The 20,367-nt window shown below is 44.1% G+C and overlaps 1 protein-coding gene across 1 annotated transcript in view; it reads left to right on the forward strand.

Moving 5' to 3' along the window:
• LOC144784743 (serum paraoxonase/arylesterase 2-like) overlaps positions 1-20,367 on the forward strand; it is a 448,276-nt gene that overhangs the window by 184,457 nt on the left and 243,452 nt on the right. The window contains exon 3 of the mRNA XM_078663731.1: positions 3,884-3,939. Coding sequence (XP_078519857.1) covers positions 3,884-3,939 — 56 coding nt within the window. The remainder of the gene's footprint in view (positions 1-3,883; positions 3,940-20,367) is intronic.

Raw genomic sequence — 20,367 nt, forward strand, 5'->3', positions numbered from 1 at the left:
GAAAAAAGAAACTCTGTCAGCAAGATGAAATATCAATATTAGTCAAAAGCTTAATGAAACTGCCGCTCCATACAACAATGAATTGCCTGTACTGTTTACATAATTTGGAGAGTACTTTCCTTGATGTCACAGGGTGTCGAATCTTCCACATGTGACTTACTTGTTTAAGTGAAAGCATGAAACTCCAAGAAAAGATATGCAGCATGAAGAACAACCAGTAATAATGTAGTATAAAGGGGATGCAAGAGTGACAAAAGCATTCCCCAACCCATGCAAAAGGCATATGTTAAAATTTAAGCAGCATTCTGAAGCAAAGTCCAGTAGGCAGTACTGTAAAATGGTGGTTGCAAATGCAGGAACTATTACATCCAAGTTGTGTAGCTGGCATGGTCATTTAGCATAGTTAAACATTGAAGAGATGTGGAAAGCGCTTATTCAGCGATATTGTTAGTCAATGATGTGGGAAAATCGGCAAAGAAAGCCGCAGCCGAGAGCTCTGGTAAAGGTGATGCACAAAATGGTGAGCACAATCTCCACAGTGCCGCGCCACAACTCACAAACCCGATATAGGTGTCTCCAGCACCTAACTCATGATGAAAAATGAGTCTTCATGGGGAACAAATTTACCGCCACATGTTCATTTGGTTCTAGGGCCGTGCAGATGAAAATTGCTGCGTTCGTGCCGATTCTACTCTCGCCGACCCAGGAGAGCTACGGGCGAGCCGCCATCTCCGTCGGGCGCTAGCCACGCCCCCCGAAATTGCAAACACATTGACAACAAACATCGCACAATCAATAGATCTCACTGTTTTGTGCTATTGCATGCAATCACAGGCATGTGTGAATGCCAATGATGTGAGTTATGGCATGTTGTGTGTGCTTGTGACCATAACTGGTGATTTTTTGTGGTTTTGCATGTTGGAGCCAGAACCATAACCTATTGTTTAATTGCATTCTTTTCCAGTGAATTTTATAGTTTTTTTAATGATCTAGTTTACTTCAAAAACTACTGAACAGATTTACACCAAATGACAACATGCTTTGGTAAACCCAATAGGTCTGGCATTGTACTCTCTAAACTACTTTCTGTGTGGATATGTTCCTTTTGAAATGGCGCCATGCCGTAACTCATAGAGAACACAGTCAATGCCTCTCAATTCATGCTGGAGTGGGTGGAAGAAAAACTTGAATAACACCAACCACAGACTAATTGATGAAGTCTGGCTGAAAACCCGTATAAGTAATTCTGTTATACACATAATTTTTGTAAAATCAAAACACCTTCGCTAACACAGACCTAAAAAAAAAGTCTAGCATTAGCTGCAAGCCTCTTCCCTTTGAGAAATAAAGAAGGAAGAAAAGAAGAGAAAGAAGGATGCAGGGGAAGGTAAGGAAGGAAAGGAAGGAAAAGAAGGAAGGAAGGAAGGAAAAGAAGGAAGGAAAGGAAGGAAGGAAGAAAAGCAGGAAAGAGAAAGGAAAGAATGACTTACGGAAAAATATGGAAGGAAATGAGAGAAGGAAAGAGATGGAAGGAAAGAAAGAAAAAATGAAAGAGAAAAGGAAGCATAAAGAAAGAAGGGAATAAAAGAAAGAAAGAAAAAAGAAGAAAAGAAAAAGGCAAAAATGAAGAAAAAAGGAAGAAAGAAAGGTAAAGAGAAAGAAAGAAACAAAGAAAGAGGGGAAAAAAGAAGGAAAGAAAGGGAAGAACGACTGTTTAAGAGAAAGAAAGAAGAAAGTAATGAAAGACAAAAGAGAGAAAGAAAAGGAAGGAAAAAGAAAGAGAACACAAGAGAAAGAAAAGGGAATTGAAAAGTCAAGAACAGATGAATAAAGAAACAAAGAAAGGAAAGAAAGAAGGTAAGAAACAACAAAAGGGAGAGAAAGAAACAGAATGAGAGAAGGAAAGAAAAAAGGCAAGAATGGAAAGAAAATTAAAGAAATGAGGAAATGAAGAAAGGAGTAAGGAAAGAAGTTAAGAAAAAAGAGAAAGAGAAATGTAAAAAAGAGGATTACTTAATACAGAACAGATTCAAAGTGACACAATCTGATATGCTGTGAAATAGCAATGTCAGAAAAGCAAAATATTACAAAAGGAATTTTCAACAGCGTTGGCAGAAGATGGGATCTGATGAAGATGGCATGTGTATCAGAAGTGTCCTGCTATCACAACAGCCTCTAAACACAAAGGCAACACTAAAGTAAAAACAAAAACATAAGCACCATAGGGAATTACCTTGTGTGTGGCTGTGCTCCTTGTGAGAGAGCAAAATGCAAACTCTCAAAGTGGAGTTAGCCAGTGACTTAAGTAGCTGAACCATTGTCCCATAGTATATAGTCTGTAGTGGGAGGAAGCAAAATGTAAATGACACAACAGCAGACTAATGGATGGAAAGAAGTGTCTGAAAGCCCCTATATGTTAGTATGTTATACATGTTTTAGTATAATTAAAAGGTCTTGGCTAACACCAGAACAAAAAATTCATTTTCAGAGTCTATTTTTGGGCTATTTACTGATTTTTGTTGTAGCAGAGAGCACAATCTTCTATGGAAAATGCATTTTTTTTTCGCCAGTTCAACTTTTGCCCCTGCACAAATCAGCACGAAAACTTGCATGGGAAAATGTTGCCAATTTTGCTTATGGTGTTCGAAGGTTTATGCACATTAATCAAACAGCTTCAAAGTTATACGTCAACCAAAATACATTTTGTGTATGTAAAATGTGGCTGAACCTTAAGTACATAATTAAAACAAGTGGAAAGGAAAGAGCTTGACTGGTGATGTACAGAAATCATAGGAATTCAGAATTACACATTCTTAGTGTGCATTCCGAACACCTTGGCACGCCAGAGTTTCACATTTTTGACACTGAAATACCAAAAACTCAAGTATTCATGTGGTTGTCAGTAATCCAGAATGCTGGGAGTAGTGGGGTGATATCATATAGCCTTCTTTGGCCCCAAATAACACCACAGGATTGACCTCTGTCACACTCTTTGTCTCTCAAGATCCTCCCATTTGTGGCAGAATAGTTAATGGTAGGCCAGGAAGTGAACTCTAGAGAACCTAAACAAGACTCTTGGAGTTCTGAGAACATTGTGTTTCTACTGCTGCCTACATGAAATCTGATAACAGGACTGCATAGGTAGTGATTGGGGTAGGAAAAGGCAAGATACTAGTTGCCGTTGCTAGCTCTAGAGACCCCTGAGGGATCTGTAAAATAACTTTTTTTACATGTATAAATCTTTGAAAAACTATTCAGTGAATCCAGCCGTATCTTACAATATGTCGTTTATACTGTCTGATGGTCAATTTGATAAAGCCAGAGACAGGCTTACAGCATTCACCAGTAGCCCAGAACTATGAGCTTTGACTATAGCTTTGACAATTGACCAGCTGTAACTGTATTATCTTACTCTGATATTGAGTGGTCTACATTACATCATTTTGCAATTTATAGATATCTTGTAATACTTATGCCGACTCAAAGAGTAGCGCAGTAGGTCTCTAAATTCTCACTGTGCATTAAACCGGGTGTACAATCACTGCTTTGATTCAGTGGCATTACGTTTTCAGACTAAATTCAGGTCTAACAACACTTTTGTTTCTGTTACTATCTGTACTTGTTACCTACTATCTACATCCAGTCAGCTTTAGCCCACTTTCTTTCAACAACCTCTCTGGTTGAACAACAAGAGAGTGGATAAACAGTGCCGTGAGACAATTGTGGGTTTTGGTGTAGCACTAAACTACTATCCCTACTTCACGTACTGCTTATTTATTTCACTCTTAAAATGTATTTATAGAAATAACTTAAATAGTATAATTACAAAATATGCGTAACCATACAGTTCTTAGGAATGTACTGTACTTTTCCTTTATTGTAGAGACTGGTGCTGAAGATATTGACATCCTTCCAAACGGGCTTGCATTCATGAGTGCTGTAAGTAAAATCTTGATGTTCCCCTGCATGATATTTTATGAAGACAGAAATATGATAATGTTTCAGATGAATGTATTTATATGCAAAAATAATTCCAAAAATACATTTTGTATCTAACTTAATGGTCAAGAACATTACAAAAGCACACACTGGAAATTGGGTTATTAGTTGTGTGGCCTCTGCAAGCAATAAGTCCACTTACACTGTATAATCCCCTTTGACCCCTAAAGGATCATGAAAACATATAAGGAAGTTTGTTTGTATGGTCAAAGGTTCAAGATCAACAAACCATGTTCAAAGCACCATCATTTTGTGCATAGATGAAATAATTCATAAAGCCCATGTGTAAATGCACATGTTAATGTTAACAACGTACATCCACCATGATCAATAATTACTACTAACAATATTAAGTCAATGAAGCATTTTAAAATGATTGTGTTTGTGTGTTTTATATACTTTCAAGCCATATCAAATCAATCATTCAAACAGCCACTAGAAGGCATCACTTTCTGATTACATAAAATATTGCCATATGTTTTGCCCCTAGAGAATGCTTCATTACATGTATCATCCGTATACACTTTCAATCCACATTAAATGCAACCATAGTACAAGCCCCTGGAGGACACTGTACTCCCAGCTGTAGAGGACAAGCTCCAGCCTCAGACATTTTTTAATAATTGAGTGAAAATCTCAAAGGCTCATGGTTTCTAGGCCCTGCAAACATTGGATTATTTTTTAAGAAGTTGCTAGAAGGAAACCTGCTGCCATCATGCAGCTCCGACAAATCTAGTCAAGTTTGTTGGTGGTGCCTCTGTCTTACAGGGGCCATCACAAGAGGAGAAACGTGCATTAAAATCTGCCCGCAGGGATTTATAGGGTGTTCCAGCCAGGAGCAGTAAATATCTAATATGCAGCTCTCCCTCTGTGCTAGGGAGAGCCACTGCCTGTTTTAATGTGTGTGGCCTTTCACTCCTTTTTTAGGTCTCACCGTAGGAAAGAGACCTTTAGCCGCCGATTCCCTTTTTGAGGCAAAACCGTGCACGCGTTGCATTGCTTTGAATGGCAACACATGCACGTTTGGCAATTCCCTTGTGGGAGCGAGCGGCGCCATCTGGTAGCAATTATCATGCTCGCTCCCGCAAAGTAAATGTTGCCTGCTCTCGGCTGCACTCCCCTCCCCACCCCTACTTGCGCAAGGCGCGCACGCTTATTTTGGACTTGATCCGAGGTAAGGATTTCTGAGGTAACTTTATCTGAAATAATCAGATCTACAAAGGCAGTGATCACACACACGCGATGAATTTTGAACTGTCACTACTGGAAATACAATTTACAAGCAGTCACTTTAACCTAGGTAGTTATTAACTAAAATTTGTATCACGAGTCTCCAGGAACGTTCTAACTTAGCGAAACATTGGTGTTAACCAGGGCCGGCAGGACAGCTCAAGAAAATCTTTATGCAACTTTGAGTCCAGCAGGTTGACATAGTCTATCGAGCTTTCAGAAGCCAAAAAGTGTAAGTGTTATTTATGATGAGGTACAAAAAAGCACCACAGGCAGCTCTGTTTGGTGTGTGCACTACATAAAAAATGACCTTTCCTGTGCATGTATGTGTCAAACTCTGAGCTTGTCTTAGGCGCCTTTTTGGATGTCTGGGCAACATCCAAGGCCTATAAATAAGATTTTTGGTGCATCACCGTGTTTCTATCCCTCTTTTAAAACAGGCCATACTGGTTCAAACGTGCTAGGTATCATCTGAATACACATTTCCAAGAATCATACCTGGCTGCTGTGACGAGGAGCTCCAGCCCTGCTGAATAAGCTCTCACTTGTTCCCTTCTCTAAAGTACTTCCTGGAGGACTGCAGGGCGAAACTTGAAGGGAGAAATCTATAGTTGACATAAGGAAACTTGGCTTTGTCCATTTTAAAGCCGGTCAGCAGAAGACGCAAAGATGAGAAAGGAAAATACTTTGTGCATTGTAGAATACAAAATATATTTTTAAAAAGCTGACATCTCTCTCACACATGCCTACCTAATACTGGTCAATTCATAAGCACAGAGTACTGCAACGAGGACAAATACATCACATTCTGAGCATCCAGCTACATTAAAGCGTGATCTTTGAAAGACCTTTTGGAATATCTCTGTAATCATGTTGTGCTCTTGTTTATAAAGCACACCTTTACAGCAAACCAAAGAAGAGTGGTTTCACTGTACAGGCAAAATGCTCCAGCACCTTGCTGCAGCAACAGAGAACAAGCATTGTCATAGCCAATAGGTCTCGCTTTTGGGACCGTATAAGTATTTAGTTATGCAGCACAATATCCTTGGTGCAACAACATTAACTGTTGCATGGTTAAACACTTATAAGGCCCCAAAGGCGAGACCTATTGGCTATGCCAATGCTTGTTCTTTTTGCTTTCTTTATTTCCTGGGGTGGCTCGGAGCCGACCGAGCACCACCAGCTTGCCTAAAACTGGGATCACACCCCTGGCTGCACCTCCGTCTCTCACACAGCAGCTTTTCTTCCACTGCTGCGAGAGCCTGCTGCTCTTTTCTCCCCTGCCTGCTTCATGTGGGCAGGGTGTGTGCTTAGGGTGGTGGCTCTCCCACTCCCCACACAAGGGCATGGAGAGAAAAGGCAGGCTCACCACCAGTGAAAGGAAGGCAACGGCGCTCCCCTTTTTGTTGATGTGCCCCAAGAGAGATGGGAGCCCACAGGTGTGTTTGAAGTTGAAGGAAGGGGGGCTCCACACATGCCCCCCTTTAGGGGGACAGATGTCAATAATTCTAGGGGTAATATCCCAGTGGGCAGGGGAGCTCCATGAGCTCTTTCGTCCATAAAAAGGTCAAAGGATGCAGACCTTAAAATAGCCATAATTCGAAGCCCAATTGGGTTGATTCGGACAATCTTAGGCTCATTTCGCTCCTGGTGCAGAGCTCTAGCTACCAGGAGCAGTTTTAGCAGACATTGTCACCTGAATGGTGGTGTAATCTACACAAGATGGTTCCACTGGCTCCCTGCATCAGCTTTCTTCCTGGTCTTTGTCTCTGGGCACAGAGGTCAAGGGGATCCCCCACTGTTCCTCAGGGTGTGTGAGAGGGCCAGTCTTACTTGTCCTTGTGTAGACCCCCTGCTCCTGGGGTCAAGTGGGACAAAGCCCTTAGGGCCAGATGTAGGTGACCCATTACCAGTCGGTAACGGCCAAAATTAACGAATTTTGGCCGTTACCGACCGGTAATAGGCTTTTCTTATGTAGGGAGCCGAAATCAAGGATTCAGTAATTTACCAAATCGGTAATTTAAAGAATCAGTAAATTACCGATTTCTTAAATACCGATTCGGTAAATTACCGAATTCCTAATGTAGGGAGCACTTAAATGAGTGCTTATCCCATGTTAGGATTCGTCATTTACCACCAACTACAAGTTGGTGGTAAATAACAACAAAAAAAGCAATTTAATGAAAATTGCTTCAGTGCCATGTTGCAGACATACATGCCCTTATGGCATCTATGTCTGCAACATGTTCACCCATAAAAAATTGAGGGGTGCAACAGGGTGTCAAAGTGACACCCTGCCACCCTTCAATATTTTCCCCCTTTTACCGAATCGGTGTTTACCGATTCGGTAATTGACATTCATTCCTAAGGGCCCTTATCGATAGGATCCTTTTTGATGATGCAGTTCCTTGCATCGCAGCTTCGCAGAACCTCTGAACTGATGAATCTCATCAGCAGCGCAGTGCATCCTCACCGCTGGACGAAGTAACCTTTCACAAAAGGAATTTAAGGTACTCTGGTTCAGTGGGCCTAACTGGGCCCCTGTAGCTGGCACTCCATTGTGGATAGCCTGAACTTGTGACTTTTTCCCGGTCCAGCACGGGTAGATATGCAAAAATAATTCTGGTCTTTAATTCCAGTTAGAAGGAAACTGGGGGAGGGTAGAGAGGTAGTTAATAATATCCAATATTTTCCTTGCCTAAGTGAAAACAGTAAGGTCTTGACTTTATTCAAAGGAGGACATTGAAATGATGTTGTTTTAGTTTGCCTGAATAGCGACAACCTCCAATTGTTAGGGTGTTTTTTTCAAAGGTTTGTAAAACCACCCAATGGCAGGCCAGCAAAAGCTCCAAATTCTAGGAAAATCAGGAACCTGCTCCAAACACTGCTCACTAAACAGACTTTTAGCTGCAGGCAGAAAATAAATGCAGTCTCTGACTAAATGTAAACAGCCGCAGCTCCCACACGCTTTCTTAGACTCATAGTGCACACAAAAGAATATGCCCAAAATTCAAGGACAATTCTAGCACAAGACTCACCCATTTTCTCATGAGCCTAAAGTGGAAAATGCCATAATGTGAAGGACCAATCTAAAAAATATCTTGAAAATAAAAGCAATTGTACCTGATCTTTTTTTAAAGATAATGCAATGTAGGGACAAAGGTTATTTTAATGTTTTGCTTCCCGTGCCTAATTCTTCAATGACCACTAGGCACCAGACAGGACAGGAAGAAGACGTTTGTTTTGTTTTACATGAACTACAGTACCTTCCCATTTTGATGCTTGAGTATAAAAGTATAGGAATTTAGGAATGTCACTGTAGAATTGCCTTAAATGTACAGTTCACGAATCTTAAGCTTTCTGCTACCAATTACACTAAACAAATGAGAAAATGCCCTGTACAAGAAAGCAGTTGCAGTAAAATTATAAAGAAAACACTGTGACATCCAGTTTCAGTGGGAGTCCTTTTCGATTGCTGGAAACTCAAATGTTCATTCCAATCCATTTCCAGTGGCAAAGATTTTCTTGACAGGTTCAGCTATTTAGTATGTGGGAAAGCCACAAAATGATTAGGTGAGGGTTCTAGCTACCCACATAAACCATGCACTACAGAACCTCCCTTCAATGCACTAAAGACTTCCACTAATATATTTACTTGGAACGTTCAGGGCATTCATAAACCTACGCGCAGATACTCTATTTACTACTACCTTAAGCGCCATTCTGGTCATATTGCCCTCCTGCAAGAGTCATACGTGACTCTCCCTGAGATTGCTAGATTCCAGAGTCGTTGGCAGCTCTATGCTAATGGTCACTCTGCATATGCGGCGGGCTGTTGTGGGTTAGACCAGGGATTCCCTTTGCAGCAGATGAGACTGACCTGGATGTAGAAAGGCAATACATCCTAGTGAAAGGCCACCTGGATGGACGACATATGCTCCTGACCCCGGCTACACACCGGATTCTGAAAAAGCCGCATTCTTTGATACCTTATCCAATAAACTATCCCATTGGTATTGGTTATGTGGTAAATAGGTGGTGACTTCAACTATGTCATTGAACCATCTCTGGACTGCTAGTTTCCCCCACCCCCAGGGGCACCCACAGTTCTGGCAGCATGGGCGCTGCATGAGTGGCTAGAGGACTGGCATTTAGTGGACGTCCGGTGACACTGCCACCCTGCAGACAGTCTACTCATACTTCTCGGGCTCACACCAGCTACATGTTAGACTAGATAGATTTGTATGAACATCTGACTATATGGATTGGTCTCCTCTGATCAAAATCCGCAATTCTTGCAGCTGTTGTGGGTCACTGACATGCCTGCCATCACCACATGGAGATTACCACCGGAGACAACGGAAGACCCTCCTTTCCAGGAAGCCGTGAGCTCTGCCATAAATAATTAATTCCAGGACAACGATCTCACAGCGTCCTCACACCTCATAGAATGGGACACTTTCAAAGTAGTGGTCCAGGGGCACTGCTTGGGTGCACAACATGGTCTGCGCAGATCTATTGAAGCAGATCTTAAACGTGTCGAGAGTAGGCGCCTCCGAGAGGAAGCCCATGTGGTGGACACTCCAGGAGCAATATGCCAGCTGGCGAAGCAATGGGCGAAACATATAGCCCTACTGAAGAGATTGCGATGCTTAAACTACATAGTACATTCTCTCCATACACACACTAGAGCTGACAAAGCCGTGCGATTGTTGGCCTGGATCATACGCCAAGGAGGCTCTCGGACACACATTATGGCGCTCCGCTCCTCTGTCTGCACGTTACTCTACATGCAAAAAGAGATACATGCTGAGCCTACGCGACACTACTCAGACTTGTGTCTGTCCTCCACCGTGAACACCTCGATTGAGATCCACTCCTTCCTCTCCACACTAGAACGGATGTGCATCACCCCTGTACAATGGTGGAGCTAAATGAGCTGATCACTCAAGAAGAGATTCTGTTCAGTATCCGGGCCCTTGCCACTGGGAAGACTCTGGACCCTGACTGGCTGCCAGCTGAATTTGATAAAACCTATGCTTCACTGCCTGCCCTGCATTTGAAGCTCTTGTATGAAGAAGCCATTTCAGCTGCCACCCTCTTGAAATCCCCACACGCAGCCCTGCTCATATCCCTTCCTAAACACGATAGAGACCCAACGGAACTGGGGTCCTACAGACTGCTTGCGCTACCAAACACAAATTACAAAACCCTGGTTAGTGTTCTGGAGGCCCTCTTGGCTCCCTTACTCCCGACCCTGGTGCCGCCAGGTCGAAAAGGATTTGTGCCTGGATGTAACACCTCTTTAAATCTCCGACGTTTTTTCCAAGTTCATGCTTATGCACCACATTCCTGGGCTTGGGCCAGATGCCTGGTGCTGCACCTCGAGAAGGCCTTCGACAGAATGTCCATTTCTGTTTGTGGAATTGTACTAATATGGCCTCGGAACGTATTTCATACACTTGGTATAACTACTATACGCACAGCCTCTCATTATGGTTAAAACTGGTTCATTTATATCTGAATCAATACCGATTGGCAGTGGCACCCAGCAGGCATGCTCTCTTGCCTTTGCTATTCTCTCTGGCAATGGAACTGTTGGCTGCAAATATTTGCAGACCGGCATGGATTGGGGCATATGACTGGGCGATGCCCTACATGTAGTATCCCTATATGCAGATGATTTGCTGTAGTACCTTCGGGATGTCCACACTGTACCAGATGCGATAGCCAAAATACTGCACCAATTTGCTGGACTGTTGGGCCTTTGGGTAAACAGGAGGAAGTCCTGCCTGTTTCCTTTTGTATCGGACCTTCAGATCCAGGCCTAGCCTTTAACAAGCCATTGGTGCCCTGGAAGCCGACCAAGTTTGGCTACCTGGGCATTCATATGTATCACTTCTCAGACCTACTCGACGGTAACCTCACACGGGTGAAGGCCTTCATTTGAACTCAAATGGTGTTCTGAAGGACGCTATCGTTATCTGTGATAGGTCGGATCACATTGTTGAAGATGGTGATCCTTCCTAGACTATTAGAATATTTTTTAAATTTGCCCATTTCTTTACCAGCTAAATTTTTTGGAGGCTTTGAAGAAAAAATTCCCTAATTCATTTGGAACGCTGGGCGATGCAGGGTAGCATTGGCAAAGCTGTACGCACTTCAGGATTAGGGAAGGTTAGTAGTACCAAATGTGGAACAATACTACTTGGCGGCTCAGCTGGAATGGGTGGCCAGATGGCCCTCAGTCCTACTGTTGTCTGACACAGCCACCACGTTGCCACCCTGGTCAATACCTAATATCCACCATCCATTTCACTCGATCACTGGAACCGCAGCACCAGAGGACCACTGTTACTAGCTAATGCACATTGTTGCTACCAGCAGTAAATTTACTTGCTGCCCCTCCTAGGCACACCCCGGCATAGAGACATCACTTCTGGGGTAAGCTCACCAATTGGCATGCGACTGGGCTACATACACTGGGAGACCTGTACGGCGATTGTGTCTTGCTGTCCTTTGAGGATCTGGCAGGAGATGCAGAATTGCCCCGGGGCAATTTTTACTACACAACTCTTTACTGGCCACGCTGACACATACACGGGCGATCTGGCAGCTAAGCCGCAGCCACATTCAGTAGCGCAATACTTACAGGTTATGGGGACGAGTAGTCACATTGTGCATTGGTTAACTGCCTCGTTACTGACACACACACGCCTCCACTGACACGCTTGCGAGCCTGCTGGGTGGAAGATCACAATTGTCCCTGGACAGATAGAGAGTGAACAATGATCTTTTCAGAACCCACACACATCCCACGAAATGTGAAATTCCAGCTCATACAATTTTATATCATACATAGAGCATACCTAACACCCACCAAAACAAATCGATATTTTTATTGAACAGACGCTGCTTGCCCCCAATGTGCACTAGTTGGGGCTGATCTGCTCCACATGTTATGGCATTGCCTTAACTATTTCGAGCCTGAGGAGAAAAATTACAACAAATTATAATTTTTCCCAAATAGAGCATTAAAATGTATATACGCTTGAATGCTTATCTAAAATGGAAGATCTATTGTCTTCTGTTATTAAAATATGTTTAAGCTTGGGAACATCGGAGACATTGGATAAACAGAGAAGAAGCTATACTTTTTGAAGCATTAAATACAATAAACATAGGAGTCAGTAACAGTGTTGGGAAAATATGTTGATAATTGTTTCAGAAATCAGATATTCCCAGATCCTTCACAGGACACCTTTTGAATATCTGACTTTAAACATGATTGGTCCACAGAATACCTACAATGTGCATTCAGAAAGTAAACTTCAACATGCCAGTTATAAGAACCAGCCAGAGTATCTCTCCTACTTTGCTCATTAATTAGGGCTGCAGCATTAGAAATTAAGGGGCACATGCATCAAGCATTTTTCCAGTCGCAAATGGGCGCATTCGCAGAATCGACCCTTTTGTGAATGGATAAAGGCCTTTTCCGTGGCATGTACATTTTTCCATTCGCAATTTTGGTAATTGCAATTTTTTGCGATTACCTAAATTGTGAATGCATTCAGGGAATCGCAATTTGTGATTCCCTAATGCTGATGCCTGTAGTCTTTCCTAAATGCAAAGTGTGCATTTAGGAAATGCTACTTACGATCAACTTCAAGTTGATGGTAATTTGTGCATGCTTTGAAAAATGCCCAAAAATGCATTTTTCGAAGTGGCATGTGGCACACACATGCCCTTAGGGCATGTGTGTGCTGCACATGTGAACACTTCCAACTTTTTGGGGGGTGCTTCAGGGGGGCCTAAGGCCCCTCGGCACCCTTGGCTTTGTATTCACAATTGGCGATTACCAATTTGGCAATCGAAATTTGCGAATGCATTACCATTAATTCCTATGGATTTTCATTAGCTAATAGCAATTCACTATTTAAAGAATCGCTATTAGCCAATTTTAAAGAATCACAACTTGGTTTTGCGATTCCTACATGCATAGACCGGTCCGACTCGGTAGCCTATACCGTTGAGCGGAGGGCGGGGCAGGCAAGAGCAAGACACACCCAGGAAGGCGAGCGGTTAGCGCTGCAGCTCTCCTCTTCAGAAGGCTACATAGCCCTCGTCGGCCATAGCGCGCAGCGGTTTCGCGCAGTGGGGCGCAGTGGGGCGCCGTAAGACAAGCCAAAGACCAGCCCGTCTGCGCCCGTCCGCGACTGGACGGGGCCAGGGGCCTGGGACTATGGCTATTTCCATTCCCCATACACCTAGAACGTACACAGCCCAGGTACTGTTAGGCGTCCGTAACAACCTCTCGAGGGGATGTAGTAGGTTGACAGGGATAAACATAGAAGGTCCATTCTCTTGTAATCACTGTAGATCCCAGTTCCACATACTACCTATGGATAGAAAGCCTTTCGTAATTCAACCTCGGCCTCCCGATGGGGAGCCGACAGGTGGCCGGACCATCCAGAACCATAGGGTAGAGGTGACCACCCCCTTAGGAAGTAAAAATCTGCTTTGTAATATCAGATCCCTGTCCAAGCACTCCACAGAGGTCTGGGACCTCATTAACTCAGCTAATCCGGACATATGTTTCCTGACGGAAACATGGCTAAAGCCCCATTCTGTCCCAGCCATAACTTTAGGAATCCCCGTGGGATACAAAATAGTCAGGCAAGATCGCCCCGTCAAGACAGGAGGAGGAATTGCAATAGTGCACAAGCAAGAAATAGACATCTCGGTAATTGAAGGATTTTGCACACCGGAACTCGAACTCTTGGTTTTTAAAATCAAAACCTCGCCCAAAGGGAGTAAGAAAGGAGCCTTATTATACCACCCGCCTGGCCCAGATCCCAATTTTTCCACCTCACTTCTAGAGTCACTGGCCCCACACATACAGGTAAACGAAGACTTTCTGCTCCTAGGTGATTTTAACGTCCATTCTGATCTAGCGGATTGTAAGGAAGCCCAATCCCTATTAGCAGATCTTTCGTCACTGGGTTTGAAACAAGTCAATAATGGTCCGACACACAAGGCAGGACATACCCTGGATTTGGTCCTTTCCAATTTTCCATTAATTAAATGTCTCCCCCCCTTCTCAAGTTGAGTGGACTGACCACTCTATCATTGAATTTTTTATTCTCAAAGCGAACCCCCTGCCAACTAAACATATTTCCCTACCTACCAAAAGAAGACAATGGCATAAAATGACTAAAGATTCCTTCAGGGAGAGGTACATTGAACCCACGTTGATCCCTACTGGGAACATTGAGACTGCTACGGCTATACTCGATAGGGCGATTGCCTCTGCAGTAAATGATATTGGTCCCCTAAAACTTTTCAAAGCTCGCCCTGCCCAAAAACAAGAAGTTTGGTATTCAGAACATCTCAGGTCATTAAAACAAGCTACTAGAAAACTCAAAAAGAAATGGAGAATATCCAAGTTGGCCGAGGACAAAAAAAGCTACTGGCTCTCCCTCTCCCTCTATCACAAAGCCATTCGTGTTGCACGAAAGAACTACATTGCATCACAGGTTACGACTGAGGGAAACTCTCCTAGACTGTTATACCAAATACTGCAATCTTTCGTGAAACCAATGGCTTGTGAAAGCACTGAGCTGGCATCGCAGCAGCTCTGCAACGATATTTCACTGTTTTTTACCCAAAAAATAGAAGGGATCTATGAAAAAATCGTCAAACCATCTCAATCTTTGGATGGAGGAAAATCTTCTCCTAGTCTAATGTTAGAGCCAGTTGTAGAAACTCTCGCCACTCACTCCCTTGACAGGTTACCACCTATTTCCCTAGAGGAGGTAATATCCCTAATCCCCCAGATAAAAAGTGGATGCCCTACTGACATCATCCCGGCAAGACTAATGCCCATGCTTGCCGAGCACCTAGGGCCTGGAATCCAAAAACTGGTCAATCTCTCTCTTGGGAATGGAGAGGTCCCCAAGGAGTGGAAAAGGGCCCTGATCAGGCCCATTAGGAAGAACACCGCTATCCCATGGACAGAACTTAATAACCTAAGACCAATATCTCTTCTCCCGTTCATGGGCAAACTTGTTGAGAAGTACGTCAACCGCCATTTATCCAACTATGTTGAGCTGGCAGGTGGATTGGACTTTTCGCAATCAGGTTTTCGCCCCAAGCACAGTACCGAGACCACCTTGATGTCAGTCGCAGACGATCTACATATGTATCAGGACAAGGGCTTCTCCGCGATCCTGGTACTATTGGATCTGTCTGCGGCGTTTGACACCGTGTCCCATGACATCCTGACAACTCGGTTGGCCAACATCGGCTTGAAAAACAAAGCCTTGGACTGGCTTGGGAGCTTTTTACACAACCGGCGCCCAACGTGTGACCTTGGGGGCCTATTGTTCAGAAGAGATGGAAATCTCAAAAGGGGTGCCACGGGGCTCATGTTTGAGCCCTACCCTCTTCAATATCTATGTGGCACCCCTGGCAAACATCCTGAGAACACATGGCTTTGTGCCGATGTCCTACGCTTACGATACCCAGCTCCTCTTCCCTTTTAAACATCTTACCCCTGAGGTCAAATATTCCTTTTCCCAGGGCATGAGTGCTGTCTATCTTCAATGTAATGTCGGCAAGACCGAAGTAATGTTATTCGGAGAAGCAAAAGTTCTGTGGACCCCGGACTGGCTGCCTCAAGACCTTGGCCCAGCCCCAGAACCAAAGCAGGTTGTAAAAAATCTAGGAGTCAAATTTGATCAGGAACTCTCTTTAAAACAGCACTGCAACTTCATCGTGGGCTCCTGCTTTCATGTAATTGGTCTCCTACGGAAAGTATTCCCATTGCTCCCAGACTCAGTCAGGAAAACACTGGTGCAGGCTCTTGTTTTAAGTCGCATAGACTACTGCAATGGCCTATTTCTGACCGCTAATGAAGGAGTCCTGGCAAAACTCCAAGTGATTCAGAACACTGCAGCTAGATTAGTACTCAACGCCCCCTTCCCAACCCCTTCCAAACCTCTGTTGGCAAAACTTCACTGGCTGCCCATAAAACAAAGAACCAAATTTAAGACCTGCTGCATCATTCATAAATGCCTCAATGGTTCAGGGCCCGAATACCTAAAAAAGAAATTCATTCCCTATATTCCCTCACGCTCCCTCAGGTCCAGTGATCAGGATCTTCTGTGTGTCCCCCGGAGGAGTGAAGGACTGGACTTTTTAACAGTACCAGCGGTGCCAGGGAACAACACCTATAACCTTCATGGGATACCTGTTTCGGCGCACAAACTACAGAGACACGGGACACTTTCTTCGGCGTCAAAGATTCAAGGTTTATTTACTGCAGGGAACACAGAAGTCACAACAAGTACAACACGTGCAACTTGGGGAGACTGCTTCAAATTGGTTCTGTGGAGCGCTCTTTTTATACAGAATTTACTCATAGGACAACATGATACACAAAAGTTTACAACCTGGTTCCCATAATTATCCCCCAGAGGGGTCGCTTTGGTCACTTTGGTACACATAAGATCCGGAACATAAGTGCGGAAACATTTGGCGGTTCCCAACTGTAAAAACCCATCTTCCCAACATTAGTGAATTCCAATCGGCAGTAAAACAGATCGAAATAGGGACAAAGACAGGTGCAGAGGAAGATGGAGACAGTGGGAGATTGAAAAGGGTGTAAAAGGGGAGGTATCGGGAAACACGAGATACAGGCATCAAAGGGACGTGCCTAATGAGATGCACGGCTGAGACAATAAACCGGCACGGCAAGATGAGCCTCAAGCGGGGCCATCTGCCTTACAGTATCATCCCCCTCATCGTAAAAGATATTTACAAAGAACATGTGTCTTCCACAAATATCTTGAAAGTCCCAAGGTAACGAAGCGGACAGTGTCCGTTCGCTGGCTACTTGAGGGCAAGAGACAAAATGGATGCCGTATCTAAGATGGAACCCGTGGGTACAGATGAAAAACCCATATATCAAACGAACGGTTTAAGTTAGCACAGCGAAACTGCGCATACTTACTAAACTCGTCATTTGCGGTTCTTAGATACCAGACTCGACCATATTCGTGCGAGTCGAAAACATCACTTACAATTGTCACGGAACCTCAGACGCTCCTTTTGCCCTCATGTAGGCAAGCACTAGTCGGAATCATATTCGATATTCATCAGACCCTCGAGATGTTGCTGTAGCATAGCTCTGTCCAACCGAGACCCTTTGGTAACAGGTGGCTGTCTCATACACGTTGTAGCACAGAGGCCACATAAGGCAGGACCACACTGCACGCAAAGGCAACACGTGAACAGGAACGCTACAACGACTCCAATGATCATCAGAATCTTCCAACCCCAAGTCGACATCAGGCCCCAAAACCATCCAAGTAGCGTCCAATCCCCTACATCCACGTGTATGGATTCGGAGATCTTATGCAACTTCGAGATGGCTTGATAGACAGTCGGAGCGTTATCAGGAATGAAAATACAGCAGCTCGAATGGATCACCTTACATACCCCACCTCGATCTGCTAAGATCACGTCTAAAACCATACGGTTTTGTAACGTCATAAGTCTATCCGCCTGAAGTTCTGTGGTGATATTACCAAGGGCACTGGCAGTAATATTAGCTGTCGATTCTACCACTCGAGTCAACTGTCTCAGGTTCCTACTATTAACCATAGGTCCCCAAAATGGGAGGAAACCCTTGAAAAAGTCTCCTGCCTCTTGACCGGCAGTATCCTCTTTGCTAATTACGCCTCTCACAACTCTAGTTTTGTGATAATCTGCATCTACAGTAAACGTCGGAGGCAACAAGTTTGCGATAAAACATGAGCCCATGAAGTCAGAGGGCAACCATGCATACGCACGATCATGACAAATAAAGTATGTACCCTTGGCAGCCAAAAATACAGGGGACGAGACCATTGGCAAAATATAATTTTCAGTGCACGCACTCTCTCCAAGTCGGGCTTTCGATCTACGGCCGCGACCTATTAAACAAAAATTACCAATGTGGGGTACGACCCATATCGGAGGCGAGCTTTTAAGCTGTTTTTCACCAGTGAACACACTATATTCGCCTCTACTTAGGACCCTATAGGCTTGTACCTCTTCTTCAGGGATAAGCGAGGGATCATAGATATCGCTATCTAAATCCTCTATTGCTATAGACAAAGATTTTTGGTACGAGGTAGGACCAGAGTAGGGGGAACGTGGTTCTCGAATGGGGTGGAAACCCAGTGCGCTTTGAAACATTGTTTGAAATGCTCGAGCAGACCCTTGGGAGCTATACGGTAACACCAGATATGGAATTCCCTTATCCGTAGTATGTGGCATCAACCCACACACCCAACAATTAGTAGTGTTAACCACTAACTGATGCTGATGAAGGAGCTGAATAAAGGAATTGTTGCGGAATTCTGCACGTCTAGCCTGCTCGTGTTCAGGTAAAATGTGAAAAGAATGAGGAGAAACAGTGGAGGTGAGTTTAAGGTCAGGGGTAGGAGTAGGTATGATAGAAGGCAAGAAGTAAGACATCGTGTAATACACCCCACCCGCCAATAACGCAGAAACAGTCACAAACAGTACGAATATTTGGAACACAAAGCATTTGGTACGACTGAGTTGCTGCAGCTTGAATCTTTGTGCTTGAGCTCTTTCCAAGTCCATCAGCTTTGAAAATGCCATTCCCTATGACCGTCCGCAACGTTTCTTGACGCACTTCGTTCTGTGTAGCAATAGTCAATTCCTAGGAGTTCCCAGGAACCGACGGTCTTTAACCTAGCGTCAAAACCTACTAACCAGAAGGAAGTACGCGCGCGGCCCTACGGCCTTCATTTCACAAATATATATATATATATACGAAGACAATGTCTCTCAGCTGTGGAAACAAAAAGTGTAAGGAACGAAGCTCAATGAATATGTACAAAATAATTACAATAGTATGAGTGTTCAAACTGATCATGGAAAACGGGATAATGCACTTGTCAAGGGACAGAACGGTTTTTTTTTATTAGTCTTCAGTGCTGGATCTCAAAAAATATCGGGTTTTCCCAGGACGTGTCTGTTCGTTAAACAAAAGATTCGTCGAAGGGACAACGCCCTGTTGATCAGCTGAATGTTTTGGTCTTGAGTCTTCTGATGACAAGTGTTCAACAATGCCTTTTTGCTGCACTGAGGATTCTCCGACAGGTTGTGCGTCGCTGAAAGGTACAAACGCTGACAATCCTTCGGTTTCAGTTGATGCAATGCCTTTCCTCACCCACGAGTCTGCTGGCAACGGGATGGGGACTTTCTTGGTATGGGTGGCATGCACCCAATTCTTCCGCCCCTCGAGACGAACTGCAGTTCTCGTGGCAAGGAGGACCTGATAGGGTCCAGTGAACCTGGGATCCAAATTGTTCTTGCGCGAAAAATTTCGCGTTACCACCCAATCTCCGGGCTGGAGCTGGTGGCCTGGACCCTCCGTCTGCGTCGGCAATGCTTCGTGAACCTGTTGGTGAATTAACCTCAGTTTAGCAGTCAAGTCATGAAGATAATCGATCAACATTGGATACTCAAGATCACAAAAGGCACCCGGTCTAGGGACCCCCCAAACATTGGCAGGACGACCGAACACTATTTCATAGGGACTGAGCCCTACTCGGGAGTGTACAGTTGCCCTTGTTGACAGCAATGCTAAGGGTAAAGCGTCAGGCCATGAAAGACCTGTCGTAGCCTGAATCTTTGCTAGTTTTAGTTTAAGGGTGCCATTGTACCCTTCAACCAAACCAGCTGACTGAGGATGATTGGCACTATGGAATTTCTGATTAATTCCAAGGCCCTTGCACACACTCTTCATCACACTCCCCACGAACTCACTTCCGTTGTCTGACCACACAATTCTAGGCATTCCATACCGAGGAAAGTATTCCTTCAGTAGGATTTTCGCAGTGGACAAAGCAGTATTGTCTTTAAGAGGATAGGCCTCAATCCATCGGGAGAATGCGCAAACAACAACTAAAACGTATTTCAAGTTATTGCATCGCTCCATATGGATGAAATCCAATTGGATCACCTCAAAGGGACATGAAGGGGGAGCAAAACTACCAGGAGGAGTTGGGGTTCCCTTACCAGGATTGTACAACATACATACCATACAATTCTTAACCA

This window comes from Lissotriton helveticus, chromosome 10 (genome assembly GCF_964261635.1).
Source record: "Lissotriton helveticus chromosome 10, aLisHel1.1, whole genome shotgun sequence".
NCBI classification, from domain to species: domain Eukaryota; kingdom Metazoa; phylum Chordata; class Amphibia; order Caudata; family Salamandridae; genus Lissotriton; species Lissotriton helveticus.